At 50.0% G+C, this 19,066-nt stretch overlaps 7 protein-coding genes across 7 annotated transcripts; 4 read left to right on the top strand and 3 right to left on the bottom strand.

Moving 5' to 3' along the window:
- Positions 1–412: 412 nt before the first annotated feature.
- On the top strand, positions 413–1,179 carry BGZ61DRAFT_493100 (uncharacterized protein; the record flags this gene model as incomplete). Its single annotated transcript, XM_046250605.1, has 3 exons — positions 413–653; positions 702–849; positions 903–1,179. 3 exons carry the CDS (start codon positions 413–415, stop codon positions 1,177–1,179), a joined length of 666 nt encoding a protein of 221 aa, XP_046106383.1.
- BGZ61DRAFT_213786 (uncharacterized protein) lies at positions 902–2,742 on the bottom strand. The gene has a single exon (XM_046238040.1). It carries the CDS (start codon positions 2,533–2,535, stop codon positions 1,258–1,260), a length of 1,278 nt encoding a protein of 425 aa, XP_046106382.1. The 5' UTR covers positions 2,536–2,742; the 3' UTR covers positions 902–1,257.
- Positions 2,743–3,780: 1,038 nt separating this feature from the next.
- Positions 3,781–4,785, top strand: BGZ61DRAFT_531320 (putative short-chain dehydrogenase; the record flags this gene model as incomplete). The annotated part of the gene is made up of 3 exons (XM_046253689.1): positions 3,781–4,275; positions 4,338–4,560; positions 4,616–4,785. The coding sequence occupies 3 exons, from the start codon at positions 3,781–3,783 to the stop codon at positions 4,783–4,785; spliced, it is 888 nt and encodes a 295-aa protein (XP_046106381.1).
- An 809-nt stretch (positions 4,786–5,594) lies between these two features.
- On the top strand, positions 5,595–7,188 carry BGZ61DRAFT_449416 (S-adenosyl-L-methionine-dependent methyltransferase). Its single transcript, XM_046245613.1, has 9 exons — positions 5,595–5,744; positions 5,808–5,950; positions 6,003–6,044; positions 6,094–6,160; positions 6,224–6,251; positions 6,323–6,335; positions 6,395–6,484; positions 6,545–6,887; positions 6,948–7,188. The coding sequence occupies exons 1-9, from the start codon at positions 5,628–5,630 to the stop codon at positions 7,176–7,178; spliced, it is 1,074 nt and encodes a 357-aa protein (XP_046106380.1). The 5' UTR covers positions 5,595–5,627; the 3' UTR covers positions 7,179–7,188.
- Positions 7,189–7,330: 142 nt separating this feature from the next.
- BGZ61DRAFT_531318 (transmembrane amino acid transporter protein-domain-containing protein) lies at positions 7,331–8,806 on the bottom strand (the record flags this gene model as incomplete). The annotated part of the gene is made up of 2 exons (XM_046253688.1): positions 7,331–7,378; positions 7,436–8,806. The coding sequence occupies 2 exons, from the start codon at positions 8,804–8,806 to the stop codon at positions 7,331–7,333; spliced, it is 1,419 nt and encodes a 472-aa protein (XP_046106379.1).
- Positions 8,807–10,742: 1,936 nt separating this feature from the next.
- Positions 10,743–11,935, bottom strand: BGZ61DRAFT_476765 (uncharacterized protein; the record flags this gene model as incomplete). The annotated part of the gene is made up of 4 exons (XM_046248831.1): positions 10,743–10,865; positions 10,913–11,184; positions 11,318–11,426; positions 11,477–11,935. 4 exons carry the CDS (start codon positions 11,933–11,935, stop codon positions 10,743–10,745), a joined length of 963 nt encoding a protein of 320 aa, XP_046106378.1.
- Positions 11,936–15,342: 3,407 nt separating this feature from the next.
- On the top strand, positions 15,343–18,964 carry BGZ61DRAFT_449413 (ankyrin repeat-containing domain protein; the record flags this gene model as incomplete). Its single annotated transcript, XM_046245612.1, has 1 exon — positions 15,343–18,964. The coding sequence occupies one exon, from the start codon at positions 15,343–15,345 to the stop codon at positions 18,853–18,855; it is 3,513 nt and encodes a 1,170-aa protein (XP_046106377.1). The 3' UTR covers positions 18,856–18,964.
- Positions 18,965–19,066: the final 102 nt, after the last annotated feature.

Genomic DNA, 19,066 nt, shown 5'->3' with positions numbered 1-19,066 from the left:
CGGGATATTAAAGCCGTCCCGCACTGGCGGGCAGTACTTGGAACCCGTGACGAAATACGAATTGTGTATCTAAGACCAGTTACACCATCATATTCCTACATATTGTGATACATATTGCAATACTATACCAGCAGCTCTCTAATGTTTTGAACAGGCCGTGATTCCTAGGATTGGCAAGTAGGCGCTACTCCCCTTTAGATCTGTTGCCTGAGCACACTAGCATACAAGCGATTAGTCTGAATAGTTACATAAGCACATACGTCAGCCGACTCTGGAAGCCCAAACCCCCACTTCACATGGCTTCACTCACCCTGGAGATAACAACTGTTCAATCATCTTCCCTCCCGATCGTATCCTTGTATGACTTAAATCTGCTCTATTCACAAAAAATAATCTAGCACCCACACATAGAATGCCCTCAACCGGCGCGGAACGTGGACCGGCCAGCGATGAGGAGCAACCGCTGCTAGGGCACCACACGAAGCTGAGGTTCCCATCTTTAAATCTTCAGCATTGGTATTCGCACTCGCATAGTCGTGAGCAGTGGACTCTCCAGAATACCAAGCAGAAGGTTGCGGAATTTCTCTCCTCAAAATATGGCCACTACTCTGTCCTTACCCTGGTGTCTCTTGATGTTCTGAGCATGATTGCTGGTAAGTTGTGTTCTGCTAACGTTTTCCCTACACAGCTGATTCAAACAGATTTTATTCTCAAACTCTTCAAATGTGAGCAGGAAAAAAGCGGAGCCGATTGGGACTTGGCTTTGGATGTTCTGGGCTCCATGAGCTTGGTCTTCTCGTGTCTCTTCATGCTTGAATTAATTGCTTCCGTTTGGGCATTTGGTTGGGGGTACGCCATTCTACACATCACAATCAACAACCCACCGGTGCTAATGTGTTTAGTTATTTTAAATCCTGGTTCCACCGCTTTGACGCATTTATCGTTGTCGCGGGTTTCATCATCGACGTTGTCCTGGTTGGTATCATAGAGGAGATTGCCTCTTTGATCGTCGTCATGCGTCTCTGGCGAGTCACGAAGATCGTCGAGGAACTCAGCCTTGGTTCTCAGGAGCAAACCGAAGATTTGAAGTGCGAGATGGATGAACTGAGGGAGGAGAATGAAATGCTGAAGAAGGAAATTTCACGTTTGAGGACGACTGAAGAGGGTGCAAGTCCTTAGTCAGATGAGTCTTAGCTTCCTTATATCCTATTTTGATAGTACCTGTTTCTTCGCGCTGTATATCCCTTCAGTCGTCGACTAATTACTAAGATATTTGCTGAACCTATACAACTCGCCTCTCGTCCACATTTCCATCTTGTCCATGCCAACCTCGAGCGCCAAAACCGCACGGCTGAAGGCATCAACCTCATCAGGAAGCGTGTCTTCAAAGAGCTTGTGAATCCCGATGGTAGGTACAAAAAGAGGGTCGGTTTCCAGACAAGCTTTATGCCATGAAAATGCAGACGGTGCGTCCCATAGTCCACTACGCATCGTGAACATGATGCGGCCTGGGCACTCAGACCATCCTTGTTTGAGGAATAGATAAGTCTGATGAATATAATTGGACACAATCCAAGTTCGTCGTACACTCTCAACTATAATCCAGGACCTCCATAGGACTTTGGCAATTTCTGCTTCGAACTGAACCCCGTGGGAAATTGGGCATTTGTTCCGAGATAAGAATTCCTCGGTGGCCGCCAGCATTTCACGGCTCCATTGCGACAGAGTGCTGAGTTGCGCGTCGGCTCGTGCTCTCATGCCAATATCCCCGTCGAAGAGTCTGATTACCTGGTAGGTGAGAAGACTTTGGACTCTGCTTAGGTGGCTGAAAATGTCTTGCGAAGGATAGATTGAATTTTCCAAAGCTTGATCATCTAACAGTTGCGTAACACGTTCTTCGATGATTCGGAACGTGATATATTTGTTACCAGGATTCTTTATCCTGTACATCGCCATAGTTGTGTATGCATCTTGCACGTGTCGAGGCATTCCGTGTTGATATAGCTGACGGTGGTGCAACGGACTCCGGCCTTCTGTGACCCAATTCACGAGCCAATTTTGTACACATTTGATAAAGGGATCAATGTGAGAATCGGTAGATGCGTCTGGTAGGTCTGGAGGGATCGAGTGGTCTACCAATAACGATTCAGGTATTTCGAACCACACATCTCTGCTGGGAAAATTTTCCATTGCCGCAGAACCAGAACCCACAGTCGCCTCTGATGGAGGGGGTTCTAAGATATGGCCCGAAACTGTTGACGGAAAGGGGTTTGCCAGATCAGCGAAATTGGCACACCCCTCTAAAGGAGCGGTATGGTGTACCTCCGTCAATGGGGCGTGAATCTCCAGTTCTCTAGACGAAGAATTTTCCGCCTGCCGTGCCGGCATATACTTGCATGATATCCCTTTAGCATTGCATCGCTGACAAGCGGGAACCTCCTTCGTGCACTGGCGCTTCGAGGTCGTACAGGGTACACAAGCTCTACGCCAGGCGTAGGGTGTACCCGTTTGCGTATTTTGTGACGCCTGGCTCATATCGTCTTGTGGCGAGGTTTAGATCCTGGCAGTGGATATTCGTGAAAGATTTTAATGAGGCAAGAAATGCACGAACGAGTTTGAATGTGAGGCTGGTTGGATTTGTCAGCTCCGTGTGAGATTTTCATTTCCACCAAGAAGCTCATCTTTGTATCTTAAATCGGACTTGGTATTCATATCGACAACCAAAAAAAAGCCATGTATTGCGCGATATTCTATGGCCCTCTCGCATTGTCATTCAATCTAATAAATGCTCCTTAGTTGACAGGAATGAAGAAAATGTGATATGTCACGTGATGAACCTCATGTTTCTCCGACCAGACTTGGACAAAGGGTACTTGGAACAAACTAGAAATAATGCTCTACTGTAGAATGCGATCAAATAAACTCCTTGACCCTTCTACTCCAGATGCTAATACAAAAATCTTCGTGTCCGTGTCTCTTGTCCATCTCAGAAGCAAAAGTATCACCAAAGCGGACGGAACACAACCACCCTCAGAACCAAATACTACTCTACACCAACGCTCTGCGTAATGGCTTGTTTGGTGATGTGAAAAATCGCCGAAGTTGTGTGGACTCGTCCTGGCTATATACCGAAATTAGTTACTCACGACGATGGTGTCCCCACCTTGTGCTTGGAAATAAACACACCTAACTATCGATCCATATTACAAAAGCCATGTCATGACTGCCGCAACAAATACGTCGACGTGTACGACGCTCAGAGTGCGGCGGGGAAAGATGGGGACGCGGCATGATTCAACCAGTCGGTGAGGTCGCGGTAGTTCCGCAACGGAGAAATATGGAGACGCCTTCCATAATAAGTTAGCCATGCGGACTTTTATGGGTTCTTTTCCAATTCCTGTCTCACCTCGCTTGGCTTATTCATCTTCAGGTTTCACATATGCTGACTTGATGCCGTACTATCACACTTTCGCCGTTCCGCAGACCGTACATTGAGCGAATGAACTACAGAATTCCGAAAATAGGTCTGCAGATGGAAGACCGAAGGGGGTTAAGCCGGCACCACTCTGCCAAGGCGGAAATTTCGAGAAACAGGGATTGCGGAATGACCAGGCGGGGCAAGGATTGGAAGGATCAGAACAGAGCATAGCATCTGAGCGAACCCAGCCTCTGGAATCGGGCTACATAAGTCTGTCCAGAATCCGGTTTTGACGGCAGTTATCATTCATATTCTTTCATCCCATCTTCAACCTTACAAACCAATTCTCGTCTATGCACACCATGGACCCTGCCTGGAGTTTGACAACACCTTTCCATCGGGAACCCTATCCCACCATCTCACCCTTGAGACCCGAGATGAGCCAAACAGGGAAAACAATTCTCGTCACAGGAGGGAATGCTGGTATTGGTTTTGCAATCAGCAAAGCATTTCTGCAAGCTTCAGCCGCCAAAGTCATAATCCTCGGCCGACGCCCAGGGTTGGTAGGAGACGCCGTGGCCAAACTCGCACCCGAGAATCATGAAGCCCAGGTTGTTGGATTGACCTGCGATGTTTCAAGCTCCGAGGAGGTCGATAAACTCTGGAAGAACTTGGAGGAAGAGGGAAGCGTGGTTGACGTCCTGGTACTGAACGCCGTTAAGATATCAGACCAAAACCCTATCCTTGACGTCGGAACTGAGGGGATATGGAAGGACTACGATATGAACCTACGCGCACAACTTCAGATGACAGAGAAATTCTACAAGCAAAAGAAACAAGGTGCCCCCGGACCAAAGGTACGTGACACTTCAAGCATATAATGGTGTTTGTGGTAGTGGTGCTGAAAGTAAAGAATTAGCATCTTATCAATGTTTCCTCCTATGCTATCCATGACTGGAAAGTAGCGGCACAAACTCCGGGATATGGACTCACCAAGAACGCAGCTGCTCTTGCTATGCAGCTAATCGCCCAAGATGTCCCGCCAGAGAAGATGCAAATTGTCAACATGAACCCCGGCGGTGTGTTCACGCAGAACGCTAAAGATGCCGGGTATACGGAGGATTCTTATACATGGAATAGCCGTGAGTTGCGATTGTTACGCCTTGTGGAAAATTGCTGACTGAGTGCCTTTCTTAGCGGATCTTCCTGGTCAGTTTTCAGTCTGGCTTGCCTCCCCCGAGGCAAAGTTTTTGCATGGACGGTTCGTTTGGACTGAATGGGACGTTGCAGGGTTGATGAAGGGAGAACTGAGGGATAGGATTGACGGAGATCCTTTCTATTTGAAGATTGGGATACGGGGTCTCTAGAGCTCTATTCTGTAACAAGTGTGCGCTCCTCGGCTAGCGTAGATACTCTTACTGTGGGTTCCTCTCTGTCAATTAGTTGGATAGCATGGCAAACGGAGGTGATCCCGGACTGCCTGTTTCCAAGAAAACCCCTCTTTGATACTCACTTTTTCTCGCTAAACTATTCATCATGCCCAAGGCCTGGGCAGAGAGAGTATGTCCGAATCTTGTAGAATAGAAATCTCATGACAAGGCAATTTCTGACTTTTTCTGGCTGTTTCTGCATGACTTTTGCTGAAAAGAGCATGCCCTGTCCTCACAGGGTGGGTATTTTACCGTATTGGAAGAGCCGGAAAGCTTTTTGCAGGACGTTGAAGAGCTTCTGGACAAGGTTCGCGAGGTGTGAGGATTGTGAATTCTTACCTTTCCTTAGCCTCGAATGTATAGTGATCATAAGATTGCAATTTTTTAGAGAATCGTTCGAGTAGAAATCACAATATGTAAACTTAGTGAAGGGCACAATTCAGCCACTTGCTACGGCTGCGTTCAATGGTTAGTCTACAAAGCAATAGCCGGCCCAATTGCAGCAAGTCCCTCGCCAAGTTCCAGTGTACAGGGATTATATTGCCAATCGCTTGAACCTCATGCATCCATCCCTACATGCCGGGTCAACAACTCGCCGGGGGTCATACCATATCCAGAAACTCGCTTGCAAGTGCATTATCGCAAAACTGTATTGTGGAGCGACCTCGGCTAACAGTTGCATAAAAATCGGGGTTGTTCAAACCATCTCACTGTCCCTTAATATCGCATGTTCCTTTGCTCCGTCTTCAACTTTCCCATACAAAGCATACGCTTTCAAAATGTCTGGCGTCAATCCCAGTGTCACTCCTCCCTCTGAGCAGCCCGATGGTGGGCTTTCAAGTCAAGGTAACGAGCCTGGTATTCTGCCTCCCCAGCACTGGGCGCAGGTGGCCGAAGTCAGTACAATTTGATCCGCGCGATTTACGCTGAATTCCCGTCTCACTCGCAAGCAATTACAGGAACTTGGGGCGGAAGATGATGCAGAGTCTTCGCTTGGGGACGATGCTGCCTCGTCAACAGCATCAATCACATCGAGTATTCTGGAATACAGAACAATCCAGGGTCGCACGTATCACAGGGATATTGGCAACGCCCAGTACTGGTTTGTGACACATCCCCAGGTCTATAAATTACACCTGTTGAAGCAATTGTAGGGGCACAAATGATGAGCGCCAAAATGAGTCCATGGACGTCAAGTAAGCTGCTACCAAGCTCTCCAGGCGAGGGAGGCCGCTAATTCCACAGCCACCATGTCCTGACACTCGTTCTGGACGGCGCCCTCCATCTTGCACCTATCCCTAAGGATATCAAGGTTATATTGATTCAATATATGATAAAACTAATCATATTTGGAATTTGCTAACTGTCATTTTAGAAAGCAGTTGATATTGGAACAGGAACAGGTGCGCAATATCCAATTTGACAGGCACAAGCTAGGACCTGAAACCAACCAACAATACTAATACTCTCATAGGGGTTTGGGCAATGTAAGACTGCAAATAGTGAGCAATGAAAGACATCGGAACCTTTCTAACGACTAGTATAGTGACTTCGCCGAACAGTACCCTTCGGCGCAAGTCATTGGAACCGATATTTCGCCTATCCAACCCAGTTGGTTGCCACCAAACTTGGAATTGTGAGTAGTTCTCATATCTCTTAATTGTGGCTTTCTGTTCAGAAACTAATACTTCTGCAGCCAAATCGATGACTGCACCCAGGAATGGACATTTGCCCCAAACTCCCTGGACTACATTCATATTCGCTGGCTAGTCGGTAGCATTGTCGACTGGCCACGTTTGTTCAAACAAGCGTACCGATGCCTAAAACCAGGCGGATACCTGGAAAGCAACGAGGCGCTGTCGAGGATGGACTGTGACGACGGGACCATTCATGAGAAGAGCGCGATGCACCAGTGGGGAAAGTTCTTTGTGGAAGGTGGCAAGAAAATCGGCCGGTCCTTTACCATTGTAGAAGATGGTGTGCAGAAGAAGGCCATGGAGGAGGCTGGGTTTGTTGGTATCAAGGAGCGTGATTTTAAAGTGAGTTTTCGACGTGTATTTTTGTGTGCCAACGAGGTAGCTAACAAGCCTGGCGCACAGGTGCCGATTGGTGCATGGCCAAAGGATCCAAAGCTCAAAGAGATTGGAAAGTATGCTCAGGCAACTCTTGAGCAGGACATTGAAGGCTATGTCCTCTTCATGGCCAACACGGTGGAAGGGTGGACGAAGGAGGAGATTGAAGTCTACATCTCGCTGCTTCGTCGCGAGCTTCGGGCGGGTAAAATGCACCCGTATTACCTCCAGAAGGTTGTTTGGGCCCAAAAGATGTAGATTTATTGGATGATCAAGTCTAGAGTAAATGTATCTTCAATTGTGGCTTAACAACCATAACTATTTCATTCTTCACCTTCGTACAAACGCCTACAAAAATGATATGCCTGCCTTTTTCCTGTAAAGGGGGCTATTCGCTCGTAAAATTACACTTAGCAAGAGAAGGGTGATCGGATAGAGCCGATTGCGTAGTGGTGTTGCTGTAGGATTTGTTAATGTTGAGTATCAACGATGTTCGGATAAGACGGAAGACTTACAATGTCCTTGACACTGGCGTATGTCCCTCCAAAGAGGACAAGGAGGCCAAAAAGAAAAGCAAATAAGCAAGCAGAAGCATGAAACAGATTCTTTCTCTCATACCAATGACCTTCGCAGAGAAGCTTATACCACATTATGGCTGGGAAGTACAACACAAATCCAGATACAAAGAGGGCCGAGCTGAGCGAAAGAAGATCATTGAAAATGGGGATGCCTTCACCAATAATCCACGAGACGACAGTGATGGCGGCTAGGACGGCGAGCCAAGTGATCCAACCCTTGGGAGTGTTGATGAAGCGAGTGACAGAATCTTTGTAGAGCCGAATATGAACGTATCGGGCAGTGACTGTATTCCCGATGGCACCGCTGATAAATATGATGGGCAGTGCAACGCCGAACGCGATCTTCGATAGCAGGCTGCTGAGCGACAGTAGAGACGGGCTCTCTACGTCGGCGCCGACAAAGACGTAGATGAGTACACCAGTGGCTGTGTACACGACAATTTCGATGATTCCCAGGGTCCAGACTGACTTCATATAATCGGTCGGGGTATGCATCTCGGACATGAAGGGTGTTAGAAACATGGCAAAGCAGTAGGCGAATAACATGTTGCAGATAGCCACCATGCCGTCCTTGAAGGTGGCATCGGGGGCCGGCCATGCTGACCAGTTGACATTGCCCAAACCTCCTGGGGAATCTGCGGCCTCTATGCCGCTGGCGATGATGGTAATTCCAATGGCTGACACGACCGAGACAAGGTCAAGATAGCCAAGGATAGCAGCCTCGGTGAATGAAGGCATAATGGCTAGGACGAACAGCAGAATGCCCGAGACAACGCTAAAGACCAGGCCGCAGGCCCCATAGTCGCTCAAAACATTGAATGCGATTGTTCCGGTGAGCATAAAGGACGATGTCATGAGGATTAGCTGGAGGACGTAGAGGAACCCGAACAGCTCCTCTCCGAACCGACCCATGAGCAGGCCGCCGATGTCGCCATAGTGGTGAATGGATGGATAAACAACCGAGACCTTGCCAACAATGTACCCGGTGTAGATGGCCAGCAGTCCTAGGACAATGCAGCAGAAGGTGCCCGCAACGACGCCAAGGGTCGCAAAGGCGGCAGGAAGGCTGAAGGTGCCAAGGCCGATGGCTTCGACGACGAGGATGACAGTCAGGCGCTTCCAGCCGAGTCGGCGGAAGTGTGCTTCTCCTTCGGCCGTCTTTTGTTTCTCAAAGTCCGTGACGGTGCCAACGGCTCGGTCGTAAGTCGCGTCAACTCGTGCTATCCGATCAGCATCGAGCTCGAGCCCGTGTGCTGGAGTTGGCGTGCCCGTTGGCTTGGAGTCGGAATCGGAGTCGGTGATTCCCATGTTGAAGCGAGTCGTATGCAAACTGATACAGGTTGGGAGACGATGAGAGCTGTAGAACTCTGTACCCGAGCTAGGAAAAGCCCGGCGCGTCGTGAGCCTTTATACGACTGTCTCGGCTCGTCTGGCCTGGGCTGGAGACCTGGAGAAGGCCCCACGTCGGGGGTGGAGAGTCGGGGGTGGAGAACCCCGTACTATGATACGTAAGAATCCAACGATGTCGAGCATCCCGCCGGCCGATGCTCCCCGCGGCTGCTGTCGAAGCTATTGTGAAATCAGTACGTAATGCGGTCGGTGCTGGTGAAGTGTGATAGAGTCTTGGGAGTGTCATTGGTTTGTGTCATGGCAGGTTGAGGGTTGAAGAGGTTGGAAGGGGAGCAGTTCTGTGCATTTTGCGGCTCCGTGATGTCCGTTCTAGTCCAAGCATGAGTCGAGCTCTAATTTCACAGATGGGTCAATTGAGAACATCATTAGGCGACTTCCGGTATGCAAGATACCCGTATCCCATCACTCCCGCTCATAGCATGGAACTCAGCGTGTCGACAATCGCGAGAGATGGAGGAAGAAGGTGGTGCGTGCTCCGTCGGCACAGCCGTCACATTTATTACAACCTCGATTCTTATCTCGTGCCCAACTGCCAACAACCCGCGTGCTAAGCCTCGCGGCCTCACGGAGATTCCGGCCTCGAGACGCTATTGTCACAGTGGGACGGAGCCGGCGGCGGAGGTGGAGACGACCGCCGGCGTCTTTCCAGGCTCGGGTGGGACTGATGTGGTAAAAGTTACGAAACTCGCTCCACTTCGCCGCCGGGGAAATCATTCCTCTACGCATAAATGGAGCACGCCCGACCAGGCGCTGTCGAATGGACGGGGCGAGAATTACCACCTGATTTCGTGGCTTCCGGGGATGGAGAAACACTTGTTAATGAAACACTGCCGCCGAGAGGGTGCTGGATTATTGCTCCATTAGGCAGGTAGGAAGGCAGGCGGCCCGGTTGTGCTTATTGCTGCGATTGATATTGTGTACTAACTGGTGAATTGATCGTACCCAGCCCCTTATACCGCACTGTCTGTGGATTTGTCTCGTGTTTCCTCCCATTCCTTTCGGTCCGTTTTAGCTCTCTCGCTTTGTGTGGCTGGCTTGCCCCGGCTGAAGAATGAACGGTGACTAACTACGCTGGCGCTTGTGATGCGGCTCTAATTGACGCGTCTTTATTTGGACTCGAGTCTGTCAATTGCGTAATAAAGATATCAAGAAAGATAAGCCGAATAGATCACTAAAAACGCGGCCCTGCGAACACGCTTCTCTATTGACGCGAAGCCAGAATTAGTGGAAAACACGTAGCTGTCTTAAGATTGGCCTCTGGACCCTTCATATTACGGAGATCCAATGGCTTGTTGGCATCTGAGCCCGTGCGAGTGTGTGACATAAAGCCCTCCGGAATTGTGTGCGCAACCTCCAGGCCTTCAAGCTCCTACTACAAGACCGCTGAACAGCTTTTGGGATTTGGACTGTCATGATTCCACCGAGCGGCGTGTTTTGCAGGGCTGGATTCCGAATTCCCTTGGCATAAACTTCGCAACAGTTGGTATGGGAGTTCCACGACCCACAGGGCAGCTTCTTCGGCCTCACGACCTCGAAAAGACAGACGACGGCGAGTTAGGCCGGCCGAGGATCACCAGAGCCGAACTTATATTCGCGAGCACTGGTGACTGATCGCTAGTTTCAAGTGTCGGAGGACTGTTTTTCCATCGAGGAAATGACCGTTCTCTAATTCCAATCCTCTCCGTTCCATCCATTTCCATACAGGAACAAAGCTGCACGGCGTATCCTAGTAGCTTGTCCTAGAAGCACTCCAATTCACCCAAGACACAGACATGTGTGCCATTCTCTCTCAAATCCCGGCCATGTACCTTCACCTGCATGTGCAGCACACCAGTTACCTGAGGGAGTGCTTTTTCCGCTCTGCAGCACTGAACAAGGTGATGTCGTAGTGTGTCCCTCCGAGCGCCTTGGCGGTGCGAGAGCTCGATGAAGCATGCTTACGGTTGAACGACGCGGCCTACAACGTCAGTAGAGGTTCAACACAAGGGCAGACAAGCAACTTACTTTGGTACTCCACGGGGTCTTCCACATTTTCGCCTCGGCATTTCCCAGATCACCGGCGTTGCTCTTGACTTTTTCAAGGAGTTTTTCAAAATCGTCTGGCCCATTCATTGTGATCCCGGCTTCCTCCACCATCGGAACGACGACATGGATCCAGGAGGCGCTCTTCGTGAATATGCTGAAGTCGTTGGCTAGCTGCCAGCCCCATTCGACGAATATCGCAACCATGAGGCCGATGTTAGGGATTGGCGAAGTGCCGTTCAATAGGTCGTGCTCTTGAGGAAATTCAGGGCGGTTATGAGGATGGTGCCAACCAGCTCGATCACCATGCAAGATTTGTCAGGGTCATCGCTCCCTGTGAATTGGTTAGTAGGTGATAAAAGACACGGTTCCCTGTGGTCTACTTACTGACGAAGTCGGACACATCACTGCGAATAGTCAGTGTAATACCTACCACCTCAGGCCAGAGCTCGCGGTAGGTTACCGAGGGTTTATTCACCGTGCTGAAGTGAAGGAACTATAAGATGTTAGTATCATCAACAGCGATCAGCGAGAGACTCGACGTACAATGTTCTCCATGACCTCAAACTTCCCGTAGTTGCCATAGTGTTTGTAGATGTGCATGCCAAACTCATCCGGATCACGCTTCATGCCCTCGAGCATCCACCATTGGGATCGATCCTGGCCGAGCAGGGAAACAACCCATTTGTGATCAGGGAAGCGGGAAGCAAGCTTGCCAACGGGGTTCATGCCCGCTGGTGGTTCTGGCTCTGGATCCTCCCACGGGCCCCGAGGCTTCCGCATGCAGATGAAGTCGAAGACTTCGTAGCCCTCGTCTTCTTTGCGAGGCACCTCCTTGGCCATTACCTCGTCTCTCAACTTCCAGTCAGCGTCCTTGAGTTTCATGGCCTTCTTGTTCTTCTCCAACCAAGGGCCGTGAGACTCCCACCACTCTCGATCACCAGTGGTCATCTCGCGACCAGGCGAGGCATCAACGCCGCCTATCCATGAGAAGGGAATCGGCATCTTCTTGATGGCCTTGAGTATCTTCTGTCAGAAATGGCAATTAGGATACTGAAGAGTCCAGGTAAGCTGGAGCTCCAGGTTCTGAGCTAGATTGTCCCGAGGCGGTAAAACATGTCCAAGGCGCAGGAGAGATCCTTGTTACTAAAATGTAGCTAGTCCTTGAATTAGGAATTTCGTCAGAATCTTGTTGTTGGTCGAATTCATCACGTATCTCATACGATGGTGACGGAATATGGAGAGTTGCCCGCGTAGTAACACTTGTGAACTCTCACATCGCCGTTCTGAGCTGATCTTCTGACACTTCACATCTGGCTCACCAATATGCATAGCTGAAATAAAAATAGAGAGTCCGTACATCATATTTTCTGATAGGCACACACACTTTGCATCCAAGCCCCGCATTCCACGGCTGATAAATATTGAGGATTGTTATGGGTAGCCAATCGTGCAGATTTGACCACAAATCGCACAGTTCTGGTTCTCACGGCAAATCAACACTACAAAACCACAACATCCATGAAGATAGGCTGGCTCTTGCAACTATTATGTTGGTCGGTTGGTCTGCTATATTTAGACGAATCCTTCGGCACGTGATTGGATATACTCCGTGGGACGACTGTTGCCTGCTCTCCCCGCAATAGCAAGCATCAATGATCAACACATTCACGCAATATTTGTTCGTAGCATCGTCATCCTCAAATATTTCAATTGCTTTCATTATGCCGAACTCGACGAATACCGCTGACGAATATGAGTTTGTTGACTATAATGACGCGGCGCTGAGTCCTGAAGTCCTCGCTGACATCCGCGACTGGCTTCAGCCCACTGATTATCTGGCCGAGTCGGGGGAATTTCGCCGCCACCTCTTATCGCAAGCTCCTGGGACCGGGCTTTGGATCTGTGAGACCGAAGAATATCGACAATGGCATGACTCTCCAGATCATGGCAGCCTCTGGATCAAGGGCGTCCCGGGAGCAGGCAAGTCGGTAATGGCCGCATCCATCATCCAACACCTGCGGATGACCGAGGACTGTCCCGTGCTGTTCTTCTTTTTTCGAAACATTGTCGCGGCCAATTTTTCACCGCGTGCTCTTATTCAAGACTGGCTTGCCCAGCTTCTGCCATACTCGGTCAAGCTACAATTCGCTCTCCAGCCACTTCTGGAGACCAGTCTGGCCGAGACCTCGGATAACGACCTCATCCAGCTTTTTCTCGACGGTGTATTGTGTGTTCCAAAGGTCTACTGCGTTGGAGATGCCCTGGATGAGATGACAACGGACAACAGGTCATTTCTGGACAAGCTCAACGGTCTTGCTACGTATCGACCTCGGTCTCTTAAGTTGCTCATGACCAGTCGGCCCAAGCAATATCTCCAAAGTGCGCTGCGGGACTCGTCGATAGTGCACATCAGCCTGCAACAGCGACTCGTGGATGCCGACATCATTTCCTTTCTCAATCATCGATTTGATAGAGCCCTGAAATCAGACAATCAGCAAAAGCTCAAACAAGACATCATCAAAATGGTCGCGAGAAGGTCTGAAGGGCTATTCCTCTATGCCAAGCTCACCATAGACCAGGTGGAAGCGTCTTTGCTATCTGATGACCCGGTGGATATCAGTCTTCTTGAAGAATCTCTCCCTGTCGGGTTGGAGCAGATCTATACCAACGTGTTAACCAAGCAGCGCGAAGACCACGGAGTCGATATGGACGTTCAAGTGTTGGTTCTTGAAGCAGTCACCCACGCATCCCGACCTCTGCGATTATACGAACTAGCGAGTGTCATCAAGTGCAGCTGCCCGAATGTCACAGCACCGCGAGGCTTTAAAGCCTTAATTGCCACCTGTTGCGGGCCGCTGGTGGAGGTCCTAGAAGACGAGACCCTGCAAGTGATTCATCATTCATTCACCGAGTTCTTGCGTGGCGACAGCCGCACCTTGTCAACGAACAATGCCTCGCTCACTAACTTTCCCGCCATCAACTCCGACAAGGCGCATAAGCGGATGGCTATGAATTGTCTGCAGTATCTCATGTCCGGCTCACTATTGCTTAATGGAGAACATTCTGAAGACTCAGCATCTATCGCATACAAAACGCCTCAACATCAGATGGATTGTAATGAACATTTCTACAACCCTAGCCGGGCGGAACAGGCAAAGGACCCCTTCAGCTACAGAGAGGCTCGTTTACTACATCCGTTTCTCAGCTACGCCGTGGAAAACTGGTCTTACCATGCTAGTTTTTATGACGTGGAAGACGAGGAGCTTTTTTCCGCCATCGCCGAGTTTCTCAAACCTGAAAGTCTCGCTTTCTCAAGGTGGCTTGTGATCCAGTGGGGTTCTACATCGAAGAGCAAAGGAAGCACGGAGGGTATCCCAACGGCGCTTCATATCGCAGCTTTTTCTGGACTGTATGAACTTGCCTTGAAATTGATACAGCAAGGGTCATTTGTTTCAGATGTAGATGCTCAAGAACGCATCCCGCTACACTGGGCAGCCGCGAATGGACACGCAAAAGTGGCATCGCTGCTCATCCAACATGGGAGTGATCCAAATGCCCCGGATGGACGTGGCCTGAAGCCGATTCATCTTGCTGCACGCAAAAACCATTCTTCTGTGGTCAGGGTTCTACTTGAAGCGGGTGTTGAGCCTGATACTCTCAAAACAAAGGAAAACCATGCTGGGTATCTTCTCGGCGGAGAAAAGATTACCAAGGGAGAATGCGCTATTTTTTACGCGAGCTCAGGCGGACACACAGAAACCGTCATGGCAATGATACCATTCTGTAGCCCAGAGACATTGGAGCAGCTTTTGTGCGAATGCTGTCGGTTCAATCGAACCGATGCCGTCTTAGGAATCCTCGACAAGTCAGATGTTTCAGCCAACGCAACATACCGTGGAGCAACCGCTCTGTATTTTGCATGCGGGTCGGTTAATTTGAGATGTGTTGAGGCTCTTATTGATCGGGGTGCAGATGTGCGAAAGACATCAACATGGGAGCCCAGACCAGTCATGCTAGGCGGCTTTAGGGGAAAGAAGACCATGGCAGCGCCCCTTCATCGCCTGGTTCAAGAATGGGACTGTGACAATGACTCGACATGTCAAGCCATCCTTCGAGTTCTGGTCAAGGCAAATGCTGATCTTGAGCAGCTCGACGGCGACGAAAGTACAGCTCTCCTCATAGCATCCGGGTCTACTCACAAGACCGGTCCAGACTCGCTCCATGTACCTGCGATGCGGGCGTTGCTCCGCTCGGGAGCCGATTTGAACAAGGTCGACCGGTTTGGAAATTCCCCCCTACATCGAGTCTTTGGGAGTCACCGAGACCTTGAGGCTGTGCAGCTTCTCGTCGAGCATGGAAGTGATCCAAATCAGATCGGTCATCGCGGGAGATCGGCTTTGCACAGTTGCATGATCGACTCGGGAATGAAGACAGGGAGTCCAAACACCGAGGCCATTGTCAAATACCTACTCGAGCACGGTGCCGACCCCAACATTCCAGACGAACATGGAAAGACGGCAGTGCGGCGAGGGATGTCTGCAGGGCTTGAGGTATTCCGGATGCTGCTCTCAAGATGCGAAAACGACGCCGAGAAAAGACGATACTGGTTTGGGTTGTCGTCTTATAGTGTTAGGGGATTTACAGAGTACCTTGACCTGTTGTTGGCTGAAGGTATAGACATCGATGCGAGAAGGGACGACGGCTGTACTCTATTCCTGTGCTGCCTGGGCTACGACAACCAGCTGGAAGTCCTTCGAGAGTACGGAGCGAAAACCGGCGTCGTTGACATTTGCGGTAACAATGCTTTGCATCTTCTTTGCCAGCAGGGTATATGTGTCCGCGGCCAAATGGAAACGATGATTGCCAAGGATGGGTTGGATCCGCTTAGTACGAACGACAATGGAGACACCCTGCTTCATCATGTCGCTTCTTGGTACCACGGCGCGCCGAAGGTGGTTGGCTTTGTTGGATGGCTTGTTAGTCTTGGTATACCCATCAATGCTGTGAACAAGCAGGGATTCACAGCTCTGCATGTAGCAGAGATGAGAGGTCTTGAGAAGCCTTCCCTCTTTCCCAACAAACCCCATTACAACAGAGCGGATTCCACTCACTTTACGGAAGTGATCAATCCTCGGAAAGAGCTCAACTTCGAGATCCGAGACAAGAATGGCCTCGCTCCATTGCATCTGGCAGCCATGCGGTCTGCGGTTGAAGTAGCCACTTTGGTGGCCGCTGGAGCAACCCTGGGCTTCTTGACAGAGGATTCTCAAAATGTTCTGCATCTCTCATGCCGAGCTCGCCAACCGAGCGTTGTTGGCCTGGTACTTGACCAACCTGGATGTCCTGACCTAAACCAAGTGGATTGCTTTGGCAGAACTCCTCTCCACTACGCTTGTAGTTCAGGAGAACCAGAGTCTGTGGCACTTCTTCTCAAGCACGGCGCCAATGTACACGCGATTGATTCTAAAAGTCGCACTCCTCTACATGCCTGTGCTGAATCTAGAAAGGAGCAGGATATTTGGGGCTCGCACCATGGGGGATACAAATGGCTACTTGGTCCGCTAACAGATCCTCTGCGACCAAGCTCCTCGCAACAAGATGACGAACAACCTTGGTATCAGTATCGATACGGTGAGCCGAAATCGATATTTCGCAAGATCTTCTTCCCTTCGGTCACCACCATCATGAAGATGCTTCTGGACGCGGGTTCCGATGTTTCTGCCGTCGACGATTCCCATTTCACAACATTGGATGTCGCCCTGCACGAAGGTTGCTCTGAAGTAGCCGAGGTATTCGCCACTGACAAAGAGCTATTTTCTAAAGCAACACAGCATTTGGAAGATGACAAGAAAACTGCAGAACGTTCAGAACAGATTCGGCAGTGGATGTGGGCTCAGATGGCGTTGATGCGACCAAGGTCTGCCCTGCATGTCCTTGGTCAAGATCAGTCCGCAACCAACCAAGTTCTAAAGTCCCCTTCTATGTACTTGGACCTCCTCACTTGCAAAGACGCAGCCAAGCTTATAAACGAAGTGTTTGAGGTCGACCCGGTGGATGCTTTATGCTACACACTTCTCGAGGAGCTCATGAGACCCGATCGTCTACAAGTGGCCGAGTATTTATCCAGGCTACTTTTGCATTACAGCTCGTATGAGTCTGTCAGAGATATCATTGAAGCGCGAACGGCGACGGCGCGTTCTAGTTATCCATCTGCTTTGACTCCATTGCAGCTGGCATGTAGATGGCCAGAGCCCAACATGCTCACGTTGCAACTTCTCGTGGAAAAGTTCCACGTCGATGTGAATGCGCAATTCGCAACCATCCCAGATCGCGGACAGCGAAGATCAGATATAGTCGCAGGAGGAACTGCGCTCCACGTACTCGCATCAGCGAACAACTGGTGGCAGATAGAGGGAATGAGATACTTGATTTCCAATGGGGCTACGGTTGATGCACGAGATGAAAAGGGCCAAACTCCATTGCACACAGCGGCACGTGGAGTAAGGTACAACAATCACACAGTCGAAGGATTTTGGATGGCCTTTGCCGTGCGCCTACTCCTCGATAATGGGGCTGATCCGAACACTCTGGACGAGGAGGGTCTATCTCCTCTGCACAAAGCGACTGGTGCGCCAGATATCATGCGAGAGCTGCTTCGCCAGGGTGCTGATCCATCGGTGGGAGTTAGTAACCCGCTCTTCCTGGCAATTTCTCATCAGAATCTTTCGGCGCTGGAAATACTCCTTGATCATGGCGTCAGTGTTGACTCTCTTGATGAGAAGCGCAATGGCCGACAAGTGCATTACCAGCTGAAGGAGTCACACAAAGTATACGCACTTTTATGTGCCGCCTTTGCTGAGGAAATAGACAGGGACGTTCCGCAGTCTGTGCCGCTGCTTCGCGCACTTGTCGAGCGTGGAGCTGATTTGTATCTGCCGTTGAATGAAGACGAGACAATGGCTCACTCTCTCTTCGAGCTTCCAGAGTACGAGGTCTTGAATACATTGCTCCAGGAGCCTTGCGTGTCTCGAATCGACTTCAATCGTCGCGATCAACACGGCCGCACTGTTCTGATGGCTGCGTGTAACTGGCGAGAAGTCTTGCCTGGCTACTCGCGTAGGCCCCGGGGTCCAAAGGCAACTGGACCACCACTGCGCATTCTGGACTATGGTGCGGATGCTACATTGGTTGACGATGAAGGCAAGACAGCGCTCCATCACCTCTTGGATAACCCCGGCATGCCAGACGACGTTCTAGTGCAATTCATCCATCGCAAGGAAGTTGCTCCTACGCTCTTCATGAGAGATCACAATGGTTTTCTGCCATTCCACTACGCTCTCCGTATCCTACGACCTGAAATCTGCGACTTGCTGTTGTCCAAAGGTGCTAGTCTGCTAGAACCTGATCCAAACGGTCTCACAGCTCTGCATTACGTTGCCAAGCAGTGCTTCGCGACTCATCGATCCCGACGTTCCTCGGGACATCTGCAAATAGATCTACCTAAGGACTACTTCGACCGTTGCCTAGCCCTCTGGCGAAGATTCCTAGCTGAAGGAGGCTCCATCAATGTGGCCGATAAGCTTGGGAATACTCCTCTGCTCACTTACCTATCATCCCCGGGCCGGCAGGATCGCGCCAAGGATCCGCTCATATACCATCTCGAGGACTATGAGAAACTGTTTCCGCCCGACAGCGGTGCTAACATCTTTGCTGTTAATACCCAAGGTGAGACAGCCCTGCATGTTATCACGAGGCGAGAGAGCAACTATTACACGAAACCGGGATATGATAAGGCGCTTTTCGAAGCAATGCTGGGTAAAGGGCTGGATCCTCTCCAGGAGGATAAGAAAGGCAGGAGTGCGTTGGATGTTGCGAGTGCTTGTGAGAAGGATGACATTGTCGGGGTTTTAGGAAGAAAGTAGAGTTCTCAAACGTAGCTTATTGGTTGTTTTCACATTCACATCGGCTGCCTGTGACTCAAGGTTAAGATAACAGGGAGTTGTCTCATTCCTTAGGTACTTGTGGCGTAACGCGGTAGATTTTATAATCATTGAGCGTCATTTGTTGCTCATTGCGATACAATGACATGATTATTTATTGCGACCTGCCTAATTGGGATAACAAAAGAACCTC

This window comes from Ilyonectria robusta, assembly GCF_021365365.1.
Source record: "Ilyonectria robusta strain PMI_751 chromosome Unknown BGZ61scaffold_7, whole genome shotgun sequence".
Taxonomy (NCBI): domain Eukaryota; kingdom Fungi; phylum Ascomycota; class Sordariomycetes; order Hypocreales; family Nectriaceae; genus Ilyonectria; species Ilyonectria robusta.
Note: the sequence above shows the minus strand (reverse complement) of the source record. Positions and strands in the feature narration are given on the sequence as shown.